Source organism: Drosophila subobscura, chromosome O (assembly GCF_008121235.1).
Source record: "Drosophila subobscura isolate 14011-0131.10 chromosome O, UCBerk_Dsub_1.0, whole genome shotgun sequence".
NCBI classification, from domain to species: domain Eukaryota; kingdom Metazoa; phylum Arthropoda; class Insecta; order Diptera; family Drosophilidae; genus Drosophila; species Drosophila subobscura.
The window spans coordinates 162,958-177,694 of NC_048533.1; the positions used below are offsets into that span (position 1 = coordinate 162,958).

At 41.8% G+C, this 14,737-nt stretch overlaps 2 protein-coding genes across 2 annotated transcripts; one reads left to right on the forward strand and one right to left on the reverse strand.

Moving 5' to 3' along the window:
* Positions 1-432: 432 nt before the first annotated feature.
* Positions 433-1,284, forward strand: LOC117898569. Its single transcript, XM_034808056.1, has 2 exons — positions 433-475; positions 540-1,284. The coding sequence occupies exon 2, from the start codon at positions 607-609 to the stop codon at positions 1,282-1,284; it is 678 nt and encodes a 225-aa protein (XP_034663947.1). The 5' UTR covers positions 433-475; positions 540-606.
* A 3,527-nt stretch (positions 1,285-4,811) lies between these two features.
* Positions 4,812-6,939, reverse strand: LOC117897922 (glucose dehydrogenase [FAD, quinone]). Its single transcript, XM_034807006.1, has 3 exons — positions 5,700-6,939; positions 5,358-5,644; positions 4,812-5,299 (listed from the first exon to the last, which is right to left on the reverse strand). The coding sequence occupies exons 1-3, from the start codon at positions 6,895-6,897 to the stop codon at positions 4,943-4,945; spliced, it is 1,842 nt and encodes a 613-aa protein (XP_034662897.1). The 5' UTR covers positions 6,898-6,939; the 3' UTR covers positions 4,812-4,942.
* Positions 6,940-14,737: the final 7,798 nt, after the last annotated feature.

Here is a 14,737-nt window from a genome sequence, read left to right on the forward strand (position 1 = left end):
TCAAAAAAGAGTCGCTGGCCCCGATAGAGGTAGCCAAAGGAGAGCTCAATTTCGGGTTCAGCGCCGTCACCATAAAGGTGTATAAGTCGGATGCAGCGGCCGGGGCGCGTCCTGTCGACAACCCAGTCGAGCAGGAGGTTGCCTCGGAGACCGAAGCACCCGACAACGAGCTGGACTTAGCCAACGAAACTGACTCCCTAGACTCTGAGATGATGCTCGAATTCGAGGCAATGTGCCGAAATGAGAGCTCCGGCGAGTCGGACGCCGACAATACAGTGGTGAAGATATGCAAGGATCCCTCTGAGGCTTCTTCAGATAAATCTCCACCACTGTAAAGCAGCAACTGCTGCCCTCCTACTCCGCTTGGAATCGAGCGGAGGCGACGTAGTCCTAATCCAGGAGCCTTGGATAGTTGGAGATAAGGTTTGTGGATTAGCGACGAAGGACTACAAGCTGATTGTAGCACCAAAAGAAGGTAAAATTCGTACCTGCATTTTATCTAGAAAGCGCATAAACATCTTTCTGCTCCACAATTAAAGCGATGGCGATAACACAGCAGCTAGCCTAGAGCTGCAAGGGACACACCTCAGAGTGGTGTCGTCCTATATGGCTCACGACCATAGTAACCCTCCCAGTGACCTCCTCCGCAGGATTGCCAGCGAAAGCGAGAGGTCAAACACAGGCCTACTGATAGGCTGCGACGCCAACGCTCACCATACCCAATGGGGAAGCTCGGACATAAATGTGAGGGGTGAGTCACTTTTCAGCTTCATTCTAAACTCTAATATGGTCCTATGTAATCAGGGAAACGACCCTACCTTCATTATAAAGAACCGACAGGAGGTCATAGACCTTACCCTAGTGTCCCACAACATACTGGGATTAGTTAAGGGCTGGAGAGTCCTAGAAGAGCACTCCTTCTCCGACCATAGGTACATAGAGACGATAATATCTCTCGAATGCCCAACAGCTAATAGTTATATCAACCCCAGGAAAGCCAACTGGGAGATATATTCCAAAACCCTGGAAGAACTTCTTCCCCCAACAGCACCAACATGCCCCGATACACAGGACTGCCTTAACAGTCTTGTAAATAGATTCACGGAGGCATGCAACAATGCCTTCAAGGCTGCGTGTCCCTCAAAAAAACCGAGTAGGAAGAAGAAACCCCCGTGGAGGAAGTGTTCGGGAAAACTATCGGATGATATGACGCAAGAAAAAAGTATATTTTTCTTATTCCCAGCGGTTTTGGCGCACAAAAATCACAATCGGGATCCGCACTAGATTATGAAATTTTTAAATATCGATATTGGAATGGATCTAGTCGTACTGGGCGATGGACAAGATGATTTGCGCAAAAATATTAAGTACTTGGATGGATAAGAGTCCCGTGAGCGATATTTTTATTTTTTGCCACCAATAGGTTTTTTGTGTTTGTCACCTCTAGTTTTTGGCAATTTGGAAACTGCCGCGGAAAAAATGCAAAAAGGCTGCGGAAATGGGCCGTGCCTCTTGTTGGATTAATTTATCCCGGATGTGGGGGAAATTCTTTTGGCTGTGGGTCACTTCAGGTGCGCCTGGAATGCTTAGAATCTCGGTAATCGCGAAATTTGCATATGCAGCGGAGTGCTGGTACCGCGTATGGGACTAACGCGTAGGTGCATACATATACCAAGTGTGGTATGTAGATGTAAAGTAATTGGTATTTTGCGGTATTTTTCCCCGGGATTAGTTATGTTTATTATTTAATTAAAATATCCAATGTAAATATAGAATGTAAGAATATACAAATCTATGGAAATGAATAAAACGCTAATAAACAACTTCGGAGGAGTGTGTTTTTTTGGGGCCGGGGTGCGTGCGTGCTGATCAGACAGACATATGCAAGTACAGTTGCGAAAAAAAAAATAGCACCACTACAACACATTTTGTTCTTAGACAAAAAAAAAGCAATTACTGTTGCGATTTTTTTTTTAATTTTTAGTTTTTCATATAGTTAAGTATTCTTCATTAACAAACAAAGTGTTGCCTTTCTTCAAAATTCTGTCTTTATATTTTTTTTTTTGAACTTTAAGAAAAAATACCACGAATATGGCGAAAAAATAATAGCACCGTTAGCACTATTTTAAGTGAATATCCGTAATTTCGCGGAATTGACTTTGTATAAACCACGTATTTATTAGTTTTAACTAATATTTCATTGTTTCTATCATAAAAGCTAATAATAATCATTACAATAATACGTGGAAAGCTCTGAAATGCGAAAAAGCGCGACCCTTGCAAAAATTTATGTTTGACATAAAAAACTTACAGAGAATTTGTCAATTGGTAGGCAGTTTTAATAAAATTATTAAAAACGCCTTAAACTATGAAAAAAAAGTGTAAAAAACACGTGGATGAAAACGATCTATGACCCCTTTTAGTGTCAAAAGGCTGATTCGCGGGAGCAAAAGGTTCCCTTCAAGCCTGCTATTGAGCTTTAAAAAAGAGCTTAAAATAAAAGCGACGGGCTAGAAAGTTTGGAAATATCTTAGACAAAATAGCCTAAAAAGCCTGCTGCCCAAAAAAAAAATCGCACTTTTAAACGCCAGACAAATTACTAAGCACATGATGTTTGCAAGGGAGCATGCCAATTGGACATCCCGAAAATGGAGCATACATTTTAATGTCAGATGAGTAAAAACTGTTTTATTTACTGAAAAGGGATCTCGATCATACTTAAGACGTTCAAGGAACACCAGGACACCAAAGAAAACCATTTAAAATAAAAGGTTGAATTTAATGGTATGGGCCTGATTCTCTTACTATGAAGTAGGGCCAATGCATTGACTATAAACCATCATGGATCAGCACGTGTCCTTGAATTTCATGTAGACAGTAATGCTACCCTTTGCAGAATACGAAATTCCACTCGTATGGGTCTTTCAAACGGAAAATAGCCCCAGCATGAAAGCAAAGGAATGGTTCAGGGCCAACACTGAACGTGTTAAAGTGGCCTGCACAGTCGCCTGACATAAAACCGATCGAAAATCTGTGGTGCGAAGTCCAGAAGGCAGTTGCTGATTCCAAACCAACCACTGTCGGATCACTTTGAGAACAAATTTAAGAGTCCTGGTCCAAAGCTCCCCAAAAGCTATGCCTGGACTTAGTGGATTCCATGCCAAGACGCTGCGCAGCTGATGTTTGCCAAAATAGGACACTGAATTAAATCTTGAATGATAAATATACATTTAGAATTAATAGTTCAAAAGTGTTAACTAAGAAATTCGTTACTTGTTGGTCATTTTTTAAATTTTAAATCCATTTTTCAAAAGTGGTGCTATTATTTTTTCGCCTAATTTTACGAGTTTCACTAAAGTTCCTTAAATAACTTTTAAAAGCCTTATTTTTTGTTGTTCCCAGATTTGTAAGAGTCTTCCCTTTCTAAAAAAATGTGCTTAACGTTTCCTTAAAGTTAAAAATGTGAGTTGGGCAAGTATTTGAAAATTGCTTGTGGTGGTGGTGCTATTATTTTTTTCACAGCTGTACATATGTAAATGTCGGACGCCGATATTATGGCGGTGTAGCGGATAACTTGACACGAAGATTCTTAGTGGGATCGGACATATGTAAGAATATATGTACATATGGATATGTGGACACTCGGACTTGAAGATTGCGGAACGCCAATCGCGGAAGGAGTCGATTGGCGGCACAAAGTGAGCGTACTTATCTGCAGTTTTGTTGGTTGGAATCCACCGATGCTTGCTGTGACAGTCTCGATTCAGCAAGAATCCGGCTCGAAGGACCAATGTTTGTGGGAGGACGGCTTCCTTTGGCTGCAGATAAATCCTCAGAAGGTCCAAGCGTCCCGCAATGAATAGGCACAGTAGAAAGTTTAATAAATGGCGGTTTATTCAGCACTCGAACGGCGCGGTTGTTTGATTGTATGTTTGGATGGATGGATGTATGTATGTATGTATGTGCGTATGTAGAAGCACTAAGCAAAAAACTCAGTTGTTGAGTTTGCAAATGAGTTGTTTGCTTAGTGGTAGAAGATAACAGTAAGTATTCTACCCACCCCGTAAATTCCGGTACACGCGTCGATACTTACTGTCATCTTGTACATACCCACATACATACATACATCCATCCATCCAAACATACAATCAAACAACCGCGCCGTTCGAGTGCTGAATGTACCGCCATATATTAAACTTTCTAATGTGCCTATTCATTGCGGGACGCTTAGACCTTCTGAGGATTTATCTGCAGCCAAAGGAAGCCGCCCTCCCAAGGCGGATTCAGCAAGAATCCGGCTCGAAGGACCAATGTTTGTGGGAGGACGGCTTCCTTTGGCTGCAGATAAATCCTCAGAAGGTCCAAGCGTCCCGCAATGAATAGGCACAGTAGAAAGTTTAATAAATGGCGGTTTATTCAGCACTCGAACGGCGCGGTTGTTTGATTGTATGTTTGGATGGATGGATGTATGTATGTATGTATGTGCGTATGTAGAAGCACTAAGCAAAAAACTCAGTTGTTGAGTTTGCAAATGAGTTGTTTGCTTAGTGGTAGAAGATAACAGTAAGTATTCTACCCACCCCGTAAATTCCGGTACACGCGTCGATACTTACTGTCATCTTCTACATACCCACATACATACATACATACATCCATCCATCCAAACATACAATCAAACAACCGCGCCGTTCGAGTGCTGAATGTACCGCCATATATTAAACTTTCTAATGTGCCTATTCATAGCGGGACGCTTAGACCTTCTGAGGATTTATCTGCAGCCAAAGGAAGCCGCCCTCCCACAAACATAAAACAATTTGGAAATGCTAAACAATAATTTTTACGAGCTACAAAATTACTTAATTATCACATGCAAGGCTTAGTCATATCACATTATGTCTAGAGAATAAATTAAAAAGTTTGGGCACTCCACAGTCCAGTCGTTTTATGACGTCCTCATTCGCCACGTATTCTTGATCATGTCCGATGCCTTCTCGGCAATCATGATAACAATTGCATTCGTATGTCCAGCTGGGACATTCGGCATTACAGAAGCATCCACCACGCGCAATTTTTGGATGCCATGAACCCGGAGCGCGGCATCCACCACCGCTGACGAGTCCGTGGCCGGTCCCATCTTGCAGGTGCCCGACTGATGCTGCAAACTGGAGCCATAGCGACGCAGACAACAGCGCCAGTACGACTCGCTGCCAAAGGTCAAGTGCTCACACCCGGGAAAGGAGCGATCGTGAAAGTGAGTTCCCAATTTGACCAAAGGCTTGGAGCGTGCCAGCTGCAGGATCTGCGTGATGGGAAAGTTTAGGTGATGCAAACTAGGGTTGGAGTTCGAAAAAGTTTACCATTTCAATGCCCTCGATCATGGCTTGTATGTCATCCGGATGCTCCATAAAGTTGGGCTCCATGCGAGGCCAATGAAAAGGATTGCGACTGCGCAATGAGATGCGTCCACGACTTTTGGGTCGCAGCAACACCGGTACCAGTCCAAAGGTTTCTCTGTGCTGCAGGTCCCCAAACATGGTCTCATAGAACTCGTCTGTGATGCCCAACAGATTCCGCATAGTGCCAAAGCGATCGCCACTTAGGGAGCCAGCGCCCAAGACCAGCTCCATGTTAGGATAGTCCTTGGCTGCAGGAGGAACTTTTTTGTGTTACAAAATTTACTCCGGATAGATGATATTTACCATGACTAGAGCTGGGAGTACGCACAAAAGCAAAAGCCTCGGCACCGCCGGGGATTGTGTACGGTCCCTGGCCAACGAATATGTACCGAAAAATGTCCGTTGGGTTCAGCAGGCGGGCATCATTCACCGTCGAATCGTTGACCACAAATACCAAGCCGTTGAGCGTGATGTGATCCTGGAGATTGTAGCCCACCTGCAGATCCTGCAAAACCGTTATATTGTGCTCCTGTAAATGAGCCGAGGGTCCAACCCCAGACAGCATCAGCAGTTGCGGGCTGGCTATGGTGCCGGCGGAGAGAATGACCTCCTTGCTGGCACGTACCACAAACCGCCGACGCTGCTTTACAAACTCGACACCGTCAACCGCTTTGGTCAGTGGATCGATAATCAGTTTGGTCACCCAACTCTTCATGGAGATGTGCAGATTCTTGCGCTGCACCACCGGTTGGATGAACGCCTTGCTGGCGCTGCAGCGTCGACCATTACGAATGGTGGCCTGCGATCTGCCAAAGCCCATGAGATGCTCTCCATTCGGATCGGTGATGTTGTAGCCCAACTCCTGACCGGACTTCAAGAATCCCTTTAGCAGCTGCGACTTGTAGTCCGTGTATTGGACATCCAGTGGCCCATTCCGCCCGTGATATGGCGACTTGTACAGCTCGGGTATGCCGATGCGCTCGGATTTCTTGAAGTAGGGCAGAACCTCATCGTAAGACCAGCCCGAGTTGTTGGCCGCCGCCCAATCATCGTAGTCCCTGCGATGTCCTCGCGTGTACAGCATAAAGTTTATCAGGCTGGTGCCGCCCACACCACGCCCCTTGGGCCAGTTGCAGACACCTTCCTTGAGGCCCTGACAGGCATGGGCGGTAGGCTCCGTCTTGTAACCCCAATTGTAGCGCGTCATTTGGGTCAGAGCCGCCGTCAGCGGTACATCACTGATGAAGGTTTCCTGATCGCCGACCTCCAGCAGCAGAACGCTCGCAGAGGAAATCTCACTTAGACGATTCGCCAGCACACAGCCAGAGGTGCCAGCACCGACTATAATGAAATCATACTCCGGCAGGAAGCGCGTTGTATCCGGTATCCTCGTGTTCAGCAGCGACGTCTCAAAGTCCCGCAGAAAGTCCACCAATAGCTGGCCGCTGCAGCAGTGGAGCGAGCACATAGAGAGCAGCAGAGAGCTAAGCCACAGCCGCATTTTGCTTTGGTCTAAGATAACAGTGAGAGATGAAATCAGACATGCTTTTTTAAGTGTGTTCTAATACAGTCTAGAACTCTTGATTAGCAACTTCATGTCAATTGTTGCAGCGCAACGAACTTAAACGAGAAGGGACGTGTGAGACGCTTCTTTCGCGTCACAACTTTTATACCCGGCACTCAGTACTACATCTGCACTTTAGCGGTTATTTGTCAAATTTTACATTTTTTCTTCATCTGTCATCTACATCAACAACACTGCTCACGCCAACACGCTCCTTTAGCTCGCCACCCTCCCCTATAGACACACACTGCAGAGGCAGCGGCAGAGGCAGAGGCAGAGCCGTGTCAGGGGAAGAGGCCATAAACAGCGCGAAGCAGAGTGTAAATGCTGCGGGACGGGGTGGGTTTGGCCACTGCAATTTAAGTTCTTCATTGTGGCTATAATAATGATCCAATCGTATCCCAATTTGGTGATCTGATAGATATGGTAATTCCCTACGGAATGGCGTTTTTAGTTTTCTGTTATCTTCTAAATCGTAGATTTGGGAGGTTTTCGCCCTTTGCGGAGGCGGAAGGGGGCGTGGCTCATTTTTGAAATACACTTGTAACAGTGTGAGCATACAGAAGTCTGGATGCAAGATTTGGTGGCTCTAGCTCTTATAGTCTCGGAGTACTAGGCGCTCATCAGGACGGACAGACGGACAGACAGACAGACAGACATAGACTCGGCTATTGATGCTGATCAAGAATATATATACTTTATGGGGTCGGAAACGTTTCCTTCTGTGCGTTACATACAACCGTTATTCGCACAAATACAATATACCCTATTTACTCTTCGAGTACCGGGTATAAAAATATCTTAAACTCATTTTTTCGTAATGGGCCACTTTAACCTCCATGACATCAAAGGGTTAATCCATCACACGATAGTTTCGTTTCACTCACACTTACAGCGCAGAGCCCTTTCACTCGCACTTACAAACAGCATAGCTGGTAGAGAATTTTTGCCGACGGCACCTCCTTATATAATTACTTCATGGGTAGGGCCTATGTATGCACAATTGCTTGGCTGAGCCGTCGCGGCAGAGAAGCATAAAGAAGCCTTCTAATCAGGCCAATTTACGCTCCATTGATCGGGTGGGTTGATGTTCGCACGAAACACTTCTCCCAGTCGCGTTTTGAGCTCAAGTTCAACGGGTTTGGTTTTGGTATTCCATGACAGCGACAACGAATAAATATAATGACTTCGCAAAAGGAGCGCAGTAAAGTAAGCTCTCTTAACAAGCCAACCAGTTTGTGATCAAAACAAACACCAGACTGAAGAAAAAACAAAATTAAAGCTCAATAAAAATCAAAATAAATCGATCGTTGAGACGCGCGCAAATATTTAAGAGTTGACCCATAAACCGCAAGCGGATGTCCAATAAGAGGGAGAGACAAAGAAAAAAAATCCACAAACAAAAATCGAAATTAATTTACCTAAATTGTGGGCGCCAAATGTTTTTGTCTGCAAATTATTCAATTTTGGGTTTTTTCGTGAGCTTTTGAAAAAATGGCACAAATTTAAAAAATCATTACCATTAACCTCAATATGGTATCATTTAGTTTAGCTCTTAAGCAGCAAGCCAAAAGTTTAGCGGACAAATAGTGGAAGTTCTTCTGCCTTCGATTGATTTTGTTTTACGTGATTATTGCCTTGGCCGAGAGCTCTACTTGGTGCCGTGGCCCTTACAGGACTGACCTACGTCATGCTGGTTTCACTTTTAATGCCGACGCCTTGGCTTACCTTAACGAAGGGCACTCATTGCATTCACTATAGTTATTTTTATCGCGCTTATGGCAATCAATGCGGGTCATTAAACCGAAACTAATTGGCTGCTGAGACGTGCTGTCCAACAGATCTCGCTCGCCAATTAAAAGAAGTAATGTAGGACTGACTTAGCTGATTTCGAGAAGCATTTACAAATATCTTTAAAATCAATTGTACACTTTGAAATTGGTAAAATCTATTCCATTTGAGTGCACAAAATAACATTCGTTAACATATAATTACTTGTAAGTTTGAGATTGCAAGTGGCATTCAAATTTGCGATTTGTGATTGCAATAAACCTATTTGACTTCTCAACATTGCACTATGGGTAAAAAGCCCGAATTTTTGGCATTTATGTACTTTTTTTTGGGTAAAATATTTGAATGCGACTTAAGTTTTCTGATTCCTAAATAATCAGATAGAACAAAACTGGTTTTAGAAGATTTTTACCTAGTACCATATGTTTTTTGCGCGCTTTCAAAGTAGGCTGATTTTGAGATGCTTTGACTTGTGAAAAAGTGCGGGAAAAATTGAGCAACTTGCAGCTGTAATTGTAGCTCGATTACAAAGTTTATATACAAGTAAAACTATGGAAATAACAGGTCGAGATATTTAAATTATTTGTTAATACATGTTTTTATAAAGTTGTGGGTAGTTATTTAATTGTCCAAACTTTTGTTCGTGTGTCTTTTTAGCTTAGTACTAACCATTGCACGTGTTTTTTGTGGAATATTACTTTTTCACAGCAAACCACTGCACAGAAGTTCAAGTTACTTGTTATTAACCAAATATTATAGAATCACATGGTGTTAATGCTTTTTGCCCGTTTTTGCCCCTTTTCGAAAAATTTTAAATTTTGCAGATGCTTATGAGTTCACTCATGCAGAGCTGCTGGAGGTCTGGACTAACAACATTCGTGAAGCAGACACAATAAAATGTTGTAATTTCAAGAGTATTGACAAAAACTGACTAACTAAAGATGAAACTATTACAATTCAAACGAAAATTATCCAATTTATTGCTTAGTTAAACAAGTACTAAGCGAAATTCAATTGTACGTTGGAGCGATTCCAATCAAATTACTTTTAACCAAACAATCAGGTAATCAACTATATTTTTTAAAAGTTCTAAAATGTTTTAAAAGATCTTTTATCATAATTAATCTTTTGAATACCTTTTTTATAATAAATACGACGTAAATGGGTTTCAGTTTGTATGGTGGCGGGAGGTAGGCGGGGTCCAAATGACTACATTTTTTTTCCGAAATTCTACTTTAGTCTAACGAACATTCATGCCAATTTGTAGAGCTCTAGCTCTTTTGGTTTGGTTAATGGTTAAATCTAAGAAAAACTGAATTTTGTAGTTAAAAAAAAATGTAATTTTCTCTCCAATTAATGTTCGGATCATGCACAGTTCTTAAAACAGGTGGGGCGTGCCACAGCAGTTCACGTCAACTTAGCAGATCCGGATCTACAAACACACACACCAACACATTGTTGACACATTCCTTCACTTGGCTAAAACATTGGGCTCTTGTAAAATTCTAAACATGTTTGTCAATGCAAGTCTACAGCAAAAACGGGGAATGGATACTGCCAAACTGTTTATCAAAAAAATGCACTTACAAAATTGACTTGTGTGTTAAAAAATATTGCTACAATCACTTGGGAAGACACTTTAGATCGATTTTCCCGATATATGATGTATTCAACCAATGCGCATGCGCGCACGATGATGTTCGCCGCTGAAATGAATCGTCGATGGTCGAGCTTGCAACGTTGAAGCCTATTTTTTAGATAAAATAAATCCAGTAACAACAACAGCCACAGAAAGAGCTAACATCACGGGTAGTTCAACTATCACGGCAAAATACAGGACAAATATTGATACGTGTGTGTGTGATTCCTCTCAGACCCCCATTTTTTAATTTTTTTTTAAATGTATCTCCTGAACTTGCCAATTTTGTCTAAGATCTAGATTGCTAGATTTTAGCGCAGAGACCTCGGCTCGAAATCGATGTAAACGTAATCAAGTCGATTGATTAGCATTGGGATGTGAACGAATCAAACCTACAATCATATAGGTGAACTAAAGTGCTTCCGCTATTTACCATTCATCGAAAATACTCCAAAAGTATTTAAATACAGTAGTTTTATGGATCAAGACATTGGACTTATGTTTGAAGTTCAATGTCAAGCATTTGGGTACATCGAATTGGTGGCTGTGTCTTCCGGATTCCCGTTGGGTTGCGATCGTCTGTCTTACGCGATTACCGCTCCAGCTGGTCGGATATTTGGCTATTATTAGCTATTGGCTATTCGGCCATTAAGATGATTAAAAATGCTTGGGTTTCTTACCACAGCTCTTAACCCGGGTGATCATTTGCATACGAATAATATTCGCAGCGTTTCATTAACAGCAGAAACCGAAAAATGTCGAATATCTCTCTCGCCTGATTTCGCAGATACTTTCACAATAAATTCGATGTATCTAACCTAGACATACTTTTCGCCCGTTTTTATACCCGGTACTCGAAGAGTAAATAGGGTAAATTGTATTTGTGGGGAATAACGCATGTATGTAACACACAGAAGGAAACTTTTCCGATCAGCATCAATAGCCGAGTCGATATAGCCACGAAGCGTCTCACACGTACCTTCTCGATCTTTTTTATAGATACAATCACAAACAAATCGGGCTTGAATGCATTTTGCACTGTCTCTTGAGACGATTTATTTATGGGTCCATATTTGATATTTGCGCTTAGCAGTTATGCATACATTTGGCATGACTTGGCAACAGTTGAACTGACAAAGAAACTCACTCTCCGACTCACTCTGTCTGTCTGCTTGTCCGCTGATTTATGCGTACATTTCTATCGAGTGCAAACACTCTACGTAAAGTGTTCACCTTATAGATAAAAGATCAAAAGGCAATTAGCAAAGCGCTTTGCTAATTAAATTTTAACTGCCCATCAAAAGAGAAACATGGCTAATCTTGTGGGTGACTGTGGGTTACATAAGGCATACAAATAAACGGGAACTTTTTTGTATGATTTTTCAGAGGGTGCTGTTTTTGTATGACATTATTTAAGTATCTTAACGCTAGTTGCAAAGAGTTTAGCAATTCGGAAAAGCTTTTTGATGCAGCTAGAAAATTAGCCTAGAGATTGCTGAGCTAAAATTGTTTAACCAACATTAAAACGAGAAGGGACGTGTGAGACGCTTCTTACGCGTCACAACGTTTATACCCGGCACTCAGTACTACATCTGAACCTTAGCGGTATTTTGTCAAATTTTAAATTTTTTCTTCATCTGTCATCTACAGCGCTTCTCACACCAACACGCTCCTTTAGCTCGCCCCCCTTCCCACGACCAACACACAAGAGACTCGCGGCAGAGGCAGAGGCCGAAGCAGAGTGTGAATGAGAGACTGTGAAAAATAACAACAAAAGCTGCGGGACAGGCTGGGTTTAGCCACTGCAAATTAATTTCATTATTCTGGCCATAATAATGATCCAATCGGATCCCAATTTGGTGATCTGATAGATATGGTCATTCCCTACGGCTGGCGCTTTTAGTTTTCTTTTATCTTCAAAGTTTTAGGATTGGGGGTTTTCGCCTTTTGGCGGGGGCGGAAGGGGGCTGGGCTAATTTTTGAAATACACTTGTAACAGTGTGAGCATACAGAAGTCTGGATGCAAAATTTGGTGGCTCTAGCTTTTATGCTCCCTGAGATCCAGGTGCTCAACAAGATGGACGGACAGACATACAGACGGACAGACGGACGGACAGACAGACATGGCTCAATCGACTCGGCTATTGATGCTGATCAAGAATATATATAGTTTATGGGGTCGGAGACGTTTCCTTCTGTGCGTTACATACATTCACTTTGTGCACAAATACAATATACCCTATTTACTCTTCGAGTACCAGGTATAAAAATTGAAAATATGCAAAACGAGAAGGGACGTGTGAGACGCTTCTGACGCGTCACAACTTTTATACCCTGCACTCAGTACTACATCTGCACCTTAGTGGTGTTTTGTCAAATTTAACATTTTTTCTTCATATGTCATCTACATCTACAACACTTCTCACGCCAACACCACGCTCCTTTAGCTTGCCACCCTCCCCTAGAGCCACACACTGCAGAGTCAGGGCAGAGACACGGCAGAGGCAGAGGCAGAGACGTGTCAGAGGCAAAAGCCGCACACTGCGCGAGGAAGAGTGTGAATGAGAGAATGTGCAAAAAACAAATATAAGCTACGGGACGAGGTGGGTTTTGCCACTGCCATTCCCTACGGAATCGCGTTTTTAGATTTCTTTTATCTTCAAAATTGTAGATTTGTGAGGTTTTCGCTCTTTTGCGGGGGCGGAAAGGGGCGGGGCTAATTTTTGAAATGCACTGGTTGCAGTGTGAGCATACAGCAGTCTGGAGCAAAAATTAGGTGGCTCTAGCTCTTATAGTCTCTGTGAACTAGCCGACAAACAAGTCGGGCGGACGGACAGACGGACGGATGGACAGACAGACATGGCTCAGTCGACTCGGCTATTGATGCTGATCAAGAATAAATATACTTTATGGGGTCGGAAACGTTTCCTTCTGTGCGTTACATACAACCGTTATTCGCACAAATACAATATACCCTATTTACTCTTCGAGTACCGGGTATAAAAATAGAAGACTTAGGATTTAATTTTTTGCGACTTTTCCTGAGTTTATAAGTCAAAATTTGGTTAAAAAATTACCTCTCCAAAATCCCCATTTTTGCTTTTCAAAGATTCATATTTTTCAAACGGTAAGCTTAAATCTCAAAGTGTTTGGGTACACTTTCGTAGATGCATTAATCAGCTTTATAGAATGGCTAAGTTTATTACAACCAGATGTAAGATACTTCTGTTATGTGAAAAAAAGAGCCCTACCTCTAAAAGAACAATATACCCTATTTACTCTTCGAGTACCGGGTATAATTAGCTAAAAAAAAAATCATATTTTAAAAATTCTTTAAGAAAAGTTCTGTCATCAAACCATTTCTACGCCCCGTATCTTTCAGAAAAAGTTAGTATGGATCGAAGCGGCCAAACCATGTCGAGTTGTCTTATATGGATATTATAATTTATTAATCTTATACACAGCGCTCATTTTATCAATTTATAAGGAGATAAAACATATTTTTCTGTACCGTCGGAACGGCTGCAAAAATCTAATTATTGTTATGATGTAGATGTAGTTTTAGAAATAATATAAATGTATGTGCATAAGTATGAATTTATGGGTATAAATTTGTGACGCGTACGACGCGCTTCACAACGTTCCTCGTCTTTCTGTAGCAGAAATTTTTGCATATAATAAATACCCTGTAAATGTAACATTCTCATGCTATAATTTATGTTAAATATGTTCCAAGCCCCACCATTGGCCCTGTTTGTAGCACATACAACTTTTCTTTGCTAGTTTGAATGCTAAATGCAAATTGCTAATTTGCCTTACACGACAATGACATTGCCTGGGTGTGAAAATATGCCATAAGCAAACACCAAATGTGAGTGCATCCTCTCAGTGCATTCTTCTACACGCAAGCGATTATTTTTAGCCACTGACTAACACCTAAATCACCACAACACCTAAAACACACAAGTTTAAGTACACAAGCTTACAGATAAACGACCTTGCCATGCTAATTTTAACAGAGATAAGTATAATTGAGCAGTTTAACAGCAGAAATAAACATACCATAATTATTGTAAATATAAATAACCAAATACAAATACAAACCACGGCTTCAACATAAACGCAAATCAATTTCAGGCCAACAGTTTTTTCTTTGGCGTTTATATTTATTATACCCGGAACTCGAAGAGTAAATAGGGTTTATTGTATTTGTGCGAATAACGGTTGTATGTAACGCACAGAAGGAAACGTTTCCGACCCCATAAAGTATATATATTCTTGATCAGCATCAATAGCCGAGTCGATTGCCTAGTACTCAGAGACTATAAGAGCTAGAGCCACCAAATT

What these genes read in the sequence shown, in the direction of transcription:
- LOC117898569 (XM_034808056.1), top strand. Translation starts at nt 607, where the DNA reads ATGGCTCACGACCATAGTAACCCTCCCAGTGACCTCCTCCGCAGGATT.
- LOC117897922 (XM_034807006.1), bottom strand. Translation starts at nt 6,897, where the DNA reads ATGCGGCTGTGGCTTAGCTCTCTGCTGCTCTCTATGTGCTCGCTCCAC. An exon ending in TACTCCCAGCTCTAGTCATG is followed by an intron (nt 5,645 to 5,699) that starts GTAAATATCATC and finishes TTCCTCCTGCAG; the next exon opens with CCAAGGACTATCCTAACATG. An exon ending in TGATCGAGGGCATTGAAATG is followed by an intron (nt 5,300 to 5,357) that starts GTAAACTTTTTC and finishes CCCATCACGCAG; the next exon opens with ATCCTGCAGCTGGCACGCTC.